Source organism: Babylonia areolata, chromosome 28 (genome assembly GCF_041734735.1).
Source record: "Babylonia areolata isolate BAREFJ2019XMU chromosome 28, ASM4173473v1, whole genome shotgun sequence".
NCBI lineage: Eukaryota > Metazoa > Mollusca > Gastropoda > Neogastropoda > Buccinidae > Babylonia > Babylonia areolata.
The window spans coordinates 7,861,498-7,871,497 of NC_134903.1; the positions used below are offsets into that span (position 1 = coordinate 7,861,498).

Below are 10,000 nucleotides of genomic sequence, written 5' to 3' on the forward strand. Positions count from 1 at the left end.
TGTGTGTGTGTGTCCGTGTGTGCAGTGCGTGCATGTGTGAGTATGCACGAGTTTTTATATTGATATGCACTTGTATGTATCCTAATTTCTACTGTATCTGTGTTTGTGAATGATTTTCGATTTATGTTCGTATCTTGTTATGTACTATCCCCCCACCCCCCTTCCCCCAATATTCCTTGTGACCCCGGTACACTTGGTGATAAAGACATGTTCTGTTCTATTCAATGCTATTCTATTCTATCATTTTTGAACACGGTAGATTTAAGACAACCCTACTCACCGTCATTCTCGCACATGAAGTAGAGCAGATCCGAACAGTTGTGGGTCTCCCACAGGAAGTTGGCGGCGCTGTAGCTGACGCAAGCTGATTGGTTGTCGGGCTGGTCGCGACCCCAGGCGGTGAACTTTGGAACCTTGGCGTCAGTCCACTGGAACTCGGAGTTCACGTGCTTCTTCAGCCCGATCCAGAAGTCACTGACGGGAGACCACACATGGATCAGATCATGGGCTGGATTATGGGTGGGGTGGGGTGGGGTGGGGTGGGTGGGTGGGTGGGTGGGGGGGTTGGATGATGAAGGTATGAGTAGCTGGGAGGTATGAACAAGTAGCTGGTAGGTATGAGTAGCTGGGAGGTATGAATAAGTAGCTGGAAGGTATGAGTAGCTGGGAGGTATGAACAAGTAGCTGGGGAGGTATGAGTAGCTGGGAGGTATGAACAAGTAGCTGGTAGGTATGAGTAGCTGGGAGGTATGAACAAGTAGCTGGGAGGTATGAACAAGTAGCTGGGAGGTATGAGTAGCTGGGAGGTATGAACAAGTAGCTGGGAGGTATGAACAAGTAGCTGGGAGGTATGAGTAGCTGGGAGGTATGAACAAGTAGCTGGGGAGGTATGAGTAGCTGGGAGGTATGAACAAGTAGCTGGTAGGTATGAGTAGCTGGGAGGTATGAACAAGTAGCTGGGAGGTATGAACAAGTAGCTGGGAGGTATGAGTAGCTGGGAGGTATGAACAAGTAGCTGGGGAGGTATGAGTAGCTCGAAGATATGAACAAGTAGCTGGGAGATATGAACAAGTAGCTGGGAGATATGAACAAGTAGTTGGGAGGTATGAGTAGCTAGGATGGGGGTGGTTGGGATCAGAGTGGATTTGGGATGGGTAGAGTTAGATTAGATAGCGTTGGAGTTGCGTGGTGTTGTTGGGTTTCAGTAGGATTAGATGGTATGGGATGGTCTCTGACGAAGGAAATTTGCTATAGAAGTATCCATATCAGTCAATGACCCCGTGTTTGTAAAAAGCACTTAGAGCTTGGTCTCTGATCGAGGATAGGTGCTATATAATCGTCCATATCGATCAATGACTCAATGCTTGTAAAGCGCTTAGATCTTTATCGCTGACCGAGGATAGGTGCTATATAAGTATCCATATCAATGACTCGTTGGTGAACGCAAACAGTTGTCCACATCAGTATCAAAGTTTATTTTCCATTTTTTTTTTAGACAAAGGCAGACATTTCTAGAAACTAACATGACAAAGAAAATATAACACGGAGCAAGCAGAAAACTGTTTACTATGGGTCATGACAGTTAACTCTCTCCATACGAACGGCGAAAGGGACGACGTTAACAGTGTTTCACCCCAATTACCATCATTAAAATATTGCAAGCGGAAGGCTCTTATACTGAAGAGGTGAATGTTGACAGAGAATACCACAATTCTGACGACGGAAGCTAAAGATTGGGTCATTCAGACACCCTCTGGACATCCGATGGGTCTGTGTAGAGGAGAAGAGAGGACTGGCCGTACTGAGTGAGTTAAGACTATCATTTGATGATGTTCTTGTGTAACACTGTATTTTTCCTTTTATGGAACTTCTTTATTTAGCTATTTAGTTATTTCCCCTCCATCCCCACCCCCACCCCCACCCCACCCACCATCCCCGCCCCGCCTCCCTTGAAACATTTAAAACATTTCATTTCTCTGTAACTGAAAGAAAGGGAGAGAGAGAGATGAGAGATGAGAGGGGAGGGGGAAGGGGGGGGAGTGACACAGCGAGACAGACAGACAGGAAGACGGAAAAAAATAATTTCAGGCACACACACACACACACACACACACACACACACACACACACACACACACACACACACACACACACACACACACAAACAAACAACAACAAGAGAACAGAAAAACAAAACTAGAGAGAAAGAAAGAGAGAGGGAGAGACAGAGACAGAGACAAAGAGACAGAAACAGACGGAGACAGAGACAGACTGCGACACAAACAGACGGAGACAGAGACAGAGACAAAGACAGAGAGACAGAGAAGCCGACAAACAAGTCCTGCAGCCCCCCCCCCACCCCCACCCCCACCCCCGCCCTCCTTTACTTTATCAATTATTCAACATAGCCCCAACTCCGTCAACGCAAACTATTACGACGCCTGACAAACTAATTATATTGTACCAACAACCTAGCCTTTGTGACTCCCCTGCAAACAACTGCACGCGCTCGACTAAAAACCGTTTCCTGATCGTGTCAGTTATTCATAACCTCATTATTTTTTCTTGTACCGCTAAGACCGGGCGAGTACCGTAAAGTACCATGTAGAAGAAGCACACCTACCTTTGGGAAGCGAAATACTATGAGCAAGTAGCTGGGAGGTATGAACAAGTAGCTGGAAGGTATGAGTAGCTGGGAGGTATGAGTAGCTGGGAGGTATGAACAAGTAGCTGGGAGGTATGAGTAGCTGGGAGGTATGAACAAGTAGCTGGTAGGTATGAGGTAGCTGGGAGGTATGAACAAGTAGCTGGGAGGTATGAACAAGTAGCTGGGAAGTATGAGTAGCTGGGAGGTATGAACAAGTAGCTGGGAGGTATGAACACGTAGCTGGGAGGTATGAACAAGTAGCTGGGAGGTATGAACAAGTAGCTGGGAGGCATGAACAAGTAGCTGGGAGGTATGAGTAGCTGGGAGGTATGAGCAAGTAGCTGGAAGGTATGAGTAGCTGGGAGGTATGAGCAAGTAGCTGGAAGGTATGAACAAGTAGCTGGGAGGTATGAGTAGCTGGTAGGTATGAACAAGTAGCTGGGAGGCATGAACAAGTAGCTGGGAGGTATGAACAAGTAGCTGGGAGGTATGAACAAGTAGCTGGGAGGTATGAGTAGCTGGGAGGTATGAACAAGTAGCTGGGAGGTATGAACAAGTAGCTGGGAGGTTTGAGTAGCTGGGAGGTATGAACTAGCTGGGAGGCATGAGCAAGTAGCTGGGAGGTGGGCGTTCTCTCGGGTAACTTTGTCAGTATAGGGGAGGAGGGGAGGAGGGGAGGGCGAGGGGGGCGGGGGGAGGGGGGGGGGGGACAAAAGTCCCTTTTTATTTTTTATTTTTTTTTAAAATATGGTCGTTTTATTCCTATCTTAGAATTTAGAATCGTTGTGGACTGTGATTATTGGAATGAGCTAATGGACTCATTAATTAAAAAAAAAAAATATATATATATATACAGCGCTTTATGGCATGCTAGTGACGTAGTCTTAAATCATTGCACCTACTGGTTACATTTTTATGGTTTGTGGGACCAAAAAACGGAGGGGAAAAAGCAAAATGATGGCATCTTGCTTTACTGGTGACTCAATCCGCATAAAAACTGAACAACATATAGCGTACAAAATAAGAGTTAAATCCACTGAAAATGGGTTACCACATTTGCTTATGGTAATATCGTTTCATCCATGCACATAAAGTTGCCGGCGAAATAGTTTCCTAAATTTTAGGATGCTAAAAATAGGCCTTTATCGGTTCCTTCAGTTTCAGTTTCAGTAGCTCAAGGAGGCGTCACTGCGTTCGGACAAATCCATATACGCTACACCACATCTGCCAAGCAGATGCCTGACCAGCAGAGTAACCCAACGCGCTTATTCAGGCCTTGAGAGAAAAAAAAAAAGGTGAATAAATAATAGATACGCTTACATGAATAAATAAGTAAATAAATAGATAATAATTATGATATAAAAAAGGTAGTAGTAATGGTAATAATAATAAAATAATAATAATAATAAAATAAATAAATAAGACAACACTGATGTTAATAAGCAAATAAATGTAAAACATGAAGACACACATTCACACATGCACCCACACATGCATAACAGATATTCACCAAACATGCAGTTTCACAGTTATGAAAGCACAGTCAAATACATATAAACGTACATGAGCTGCAACACACACACACACACACACACACACACATTACCCTGCACCTCCTCTACCCCCCTCCTCCACACACTCATTTCTGGTCTATGTATCGCAGCTTCCACGGCACACGGTTCCTTATCATCGCATAAAATGAATTCGAATCTGTCAGATACAGTACACTGTGGAATTTTTAAAAGTCACTCATAAACATTTTCATGGCCACGAAATGTATAAATTATCATCTATAAGTTACGACTAAACGACTGAAATGCAAAATAAATAAATGAATAAATCAATATACTTAAAAAAAAAAAAATGATAATGAAAACAGAACATGTTACCTGCAGTTGCTAGAGCACTGTCTCAGTACACCATTTATTATCTGATTGTCCAAATCCTGGCTGTCCAGTGTAATAACAGGGGGAGTGATTCCAGGACAAGATTCACCGGTAGTCATGGTGTTTTGTATGACTCCTGGTATTCAGTAACACCAATCGCTTAGGTCATGTGTCACTCTGTGTGTGGGGTAGCTTGTTCCAATTTCTTTTTCTATGAGTATGAAAGATGACCCCTCTACCCCCACGATACAGTATGATACAACAGAATACAATACAATGCAATACAATAAATCGCAATAGAAAACAATACAACGCAACGTAGTGCAATACAATGCTATACATACATACATACAATACAATAAAACACAATGCAATGCAATGCAATACAATAACGATACGACACGATACGATACAATACGATGAAACACAATGCAATGCAATACAATACAATTACAATACAATACATGCAATAAATAACGATGCAATGCAATACAATACAATGCAATGTAATAAAATGCAACACAATGCAATACAATACAATACAATAACAATACAATGCAATACGATACAATACAATACAATGCAACGTGACGCAACAATACAATACAATACAATGCAACGCGACGCAACAATACAATACAATACAATACAATACAATACGATACAATACAATAATGTGCAATACAATATGACACAATACAATATAATGCAACGCGACGCAACAATACAATACAATACAATACGATACAATGCAACGCACCGCAACAATACAATACAATACAATACAATACAACACAATACAATACAATGCAACGTGACGCAACGAAACGCAACGCGACGCCACACAGCACAATACAATGCATCTTTATTCATCCATTTAGAAATCAATCGTGCTTCCAAAGACTCGTCACTCTCCGCCCCCCCCTTCCAACCCTCCCCCCCCCCCCCACACACACACAATATCTCAGACCACAGCCGAGCACAACGCACACACAAGATGACAAAGATTGGACCAAAATATAATAATAATAATAATAATAATAATAATAATAATAATAATAATAATAAAGCAACACATATAAAGCTAAATGCACGCAAGCAAGTTATGCAACACACCGATTTTATTTTCCTATTTTCCACACCCACCAAACACCCCTCCTGCTCCACCCCCACCCCCATGATGGTGATGGTAGTGGTGGTGGTGGTGGGGGTGGTGATGGTGGCAGTGGGGGTAGTGGTAAGGGTGGTGGTAGTGGTGGTTGTGGTGGTGATGGTGGTGGTGATGGTGGTGGGGCTGGTGGTTGGTGGGGGTGGTGGTTGTGGAGGTGATGGTGGTGGTGGTGGTGGTAGTGGGGGTACTGGTTGGTAGGGGTGGCGGTGGTGATGGTGGTGGTAGTGGGGGTAGTGGGTGGTGGTGGGTGGTGGTGGTGTGTGTGTGTTTACATGGCGTTGTACCTGGTGCGCACAAACATTGGACCGATCAGTTAGGGAGGAGGGGGAAAGGGCGTTTACTGAGAAAACAACGGTACCTTACGGTAATCAATTTAACGCGCGCGCACTGGCAGCATTGATTTTTTTTTGTTCTCTCTCTCTCTCTCTCTCTCTCTCTCTCTCTCTCCCTCCCCCCCCCCCCACCATCCACCCCCCACCCCACCCCACCCCACCCCCCTCTTTCTCTCAGTACTTTCACAGAGAGAGTGTGTTTGGTCATGGAAGGAGCTGAACTGCCTCTCCTTTTTTTCCCCCATAATGTTCTGAGGGGTGAGGGGGTGGGGGTGGGGAGTGGGGGTGGGAATACACAACAGGAAGTGATGTTAACCGCTTGCAGAAAGTGACATGCGCGTACCACGTGCGTCATTTCCTCCTGTTGATTTGTGACTCGCTCCGTTGGACTAAGGTTGAGAGGGGGGGGGGGGGGTAGGGAGGAGGGGCGGGGTGTGTGTGTGTGTGGGGGGGGGGGGCGTAGGGGGTGGTGGTGGTGGATACATGATGCTTCGGTGGAGCGTGAAAGAGTCGGGATGGGGGGAGGGGGAGTGTGTGGGGGGGAGGGAGGTATGGGTGGGAGGGGAGAGAGATAGTGTGATAGTGAGACAGAAAAAGAGGGAGAGAGACAGAGAGAAAGAGGGAGAGAGAGAGAGAGAGGGAAAATGAGAGAGAGAGGGGGAGAGGGAGAGAGAGAGAGAGAAAGAGAGAGAGAGGGGGGGAAAATGAGAGAGAGAGAGAGAGAGAGAGAGAGAGAGAGAGAGAGAGAGAGAGGGATGAAAAAGCGCACATTCTGGCAAAAGACGGTGCACAGAAGTAGCAGGCCAGCAAACTGGTGTCATACGATGAAATCAAGACAATCATCAAGGCACAGCAAGGAATAAAGTGGCGCCTCCAGCACCCCAAATATAACCCAGAAGACAGATACCATTTTTTTGCTGGAACGACGGGAACAGGTCAAGATCTTTCGCCTAAGGACTGGACACAACCGCCTGCTCCACCACATGCACACAAAATTTGGCATTGGACAGAGTGGAGAGTGCCCTTTTTGGTGAGAGACCAATGACAACCGACCACATCCTTCAAGACTGTACGACGCATGCAGCATCCAGGAGGAAGTACTGGCCAACACCGACAGCAGTGGAAGCCAAGCTGTACGGCACCCTGGAGGAGCTGCGACGGACGGCAGCCTTCATCGAGGACACCGGGCTGCTCATCTAATGGGAGGCGAACGAGGAAGAAGAAGAAGAAGAAGAGATGGAGAGAGTGAGAGAGAGACAGAGAAAGAGAGAGAGAGAGAGACAGTTGGAGAATGAGAGAGAGAAGGAGAGAGAGAGAGGGGGGGGAGGGTGAGAGAGAGAGAGTGTGTGTGTGTATGTGTCTGTGTGTCTATGTGATAGTTAAAGAGAGAAAGAGAGAGAGAGAGGGAGAGATGGAGAATGAGAAAGAGTGGGGGAGAGAGGGAGAGAGAGGGAGAATGAGAGAGAGAGGGGGAGAGGGGGAGAGAGAGAGTGTGTGTGTATGTGTGTCTGTGTGTCCGTGCGATAGTTAAAGAGAAAAAGAGAGAGAGAGAGAGAAAGAGAGTATGATACACACACATACACACAATCTATCTATCTATCTATCTATGTGTGTGTTTGCGTGAGCGTATGTGTTGACTGTGTGTGTGTGTGTGTGTGTGTGTGTGTGTGTGTGTGTGTGTGTGTGTGTGAAAGTGAGAGAGAGAAAGAGAGACAGACAGAGACAGAGAGACAGACGGTCTTTCAACAACAGAGATAGACGGACAGACAGACAGATTCAGAGTTAGAGGCATATAAAGATAGAAATGGGGGCTGGGGGGTGTTCGGGGGCGGCAAAGAGACCGACCGACAGAGACAGAGACAGAGACAAAGAGACAGACAGACAAACAGCCATAGTCACACACACACACACAGCGCTCACTCGAAAATGTAGAGGCGGTAGTTATGGATCCGGGTGTGTTCTAGTTTCTCCGTCACGTGCACCAATCGTTGGTTGGCCCTGGAGCACGTGTCTCGCGCGTCATCCCACGTCATGGCTTCACGGTACAGCTCGTACTGCAGTGAGTGCACTGCCGACATCATCATCTTCGTCATCATCATTGTCATCATTGTCGTCGTCGTCATTGTCGTCATTATCGTCATCGTCATCATTGTTGTCGTCGTCGTCATTGTCGTCATTATCGTCATCGTCATCATTGTTGTCGTCGTCGTCATCATCAACGTCATCATCATCTTTGTCGTCGTCGTCATCATCATCATCGTCATCGTCGTCATCAGGGTCGTCGTCATCATCATCATCGTCGTCGTCGTCATCATTGTCTTCTTCATGTCTCTTCTTCTTCTTCATCTTCATCTTGAATCAGTTATGTAAACAAAGTGAGTCTATGTTATAAACCGGAGTTCGGTTGTGTGTGTGTGTGTGTGTGTGTGTGTGTGTGTCTGTGTTAAACTTCAACATTGCCATTTTCTCTGGAAGTACTTTGGCTTAAACATAGTACTATGAAAAACAGTCTTCACAGTCATACCAATAACAGGTTGTAAGTCTCCCGAATTAAGCTGTATTTCCGAATCATTAACGGTTTATTTCGCGGAGATTCATTCCGAAATCCGAAAATTCTAAAAACCGCTTCCCATTGAGCTACTAGGAGGTAGGTTGTGTTCGAAGACGACATGACCTCGTTTTTCTTGTTCACAATGTAATGGAAAGAAATACAATTTTGGACAGAACACATACAGTGATACTAACTGCATATCCGACGTGTTTACTGCTTATATGAATATTCTAGAGTGGACACTGAATTAACTGGAATGACCATAAAAGAAAAATTAAATCGATCGTTTCTTTCACTAGTTTGTAGACTGGTTCGAGCAGATCTAGAAATCTAACGTGTACTGCAGTGTGCTTGAAGCGATGGCAACGTCTCCTTTACCATCCTTTACCATAAAGTATGACCGAGATATGATAAAACACACAAAATACATGATTTACACGGCGTTATTACGTCCACTACAATCACATCTATTGATCGCAGGAAGGAGAAAACGTCAACATTTGTTTCAAATATTAAAAAAATCAGTCAAATGACGTCAGATGCGCAGCAGCAGTGGGGATTAGACTGCTTGCTTCGGAACTGAACATGCATGGCTCGATCATGTTCGCATGCTTTTTTTTTTTTTTTTTTTTTGTCTGCTCAGTCATCTGCACCGTTTCAGTGGCATTGCTCCCACGCCGCTCATTCCAAGTCATCCAAACACAGCCACACCCGGGTTCGTCTGTCACACTCCAAGCGTGTATTTGAAACAAGAACAAGAACAACAACAATAATAATAATAATAATAAATACAACAACAATACTACCACTACAACAACTACTACTACGAAGAAAGTACTGTAGTTTCTACTACAACTACACAATTGTTGACATATGGAAAAGAAAGTGAGTAAGACAGGAAGGCTCTTCTTTACAAGCGATGAAATCTATTGATAGGGGGAAAGAAAAAGAAAAAAAAAAGAAAGAAGAAAAAGAAAAGAGAAAAAAAAGAAAAAAGAAAGAAAGAGCTTTTTTGCTACTTCCATCAATAAACACAAGTCATCAGAGGGAATGGGGGTGGAGGGGAGGGGATCGGGAAAATAGACAGGGGGGAAAGAAGAGAGAAAGAAAGAAAGAAAGAAAGGAAGAAGAAAAAAAAAGGAAAAAAAGAGAGAGGACTGAAAAGAAACATTCTTATTACTAGTTTTACTAATAAACAGATTTTATCACAAGGGGGTGGGGTGGGGTGGGGCGGGGGAGACCTGGGGGGGGGGGGGGGGGGGGGAGTGAAGGAAAGATAGACAGAACATAAGGAACGAAAAAATAAAGAAAAACAAAGAAAAAAAGAAAGGAAGACAGAAAAAACAGAAAGAAAATAAAAAAAACCGAAAAAGTATTATAAAAAAAAGAAAGAAAGAAAGGAAGATAGATAGA

The 10,000-nt window shown here is 44.6% G+C and overlaps 1 protein-coding gene across 1 annotated transcript in view; it reads right to left on the reverse strand.

The window, feature by feature from the left end:
- Positions 1-10,000, reverse strand: part of LOC143301774 (C-type lectin lectoxin-Lio3-like) — an 11,945-nt gene that overhangs the window by 283 nt on the left and 1,662 nt on the right. Inside the window, exons 2-3 of the mRNA XM_076616164.1 lie at positions 7,957-8,104; positions 281-474 (exon numbers count right to left, since the gene is read on the reverse strand). Of these exons, the coding sequence (XP_076472279.1) occupies positions 281-474; positions 7,957-8,104 (342 nt within the window). The remainder of the gene's footprint in view (positions 1-280; positions 475-7,956; positions 8,105-10,000) is intronic.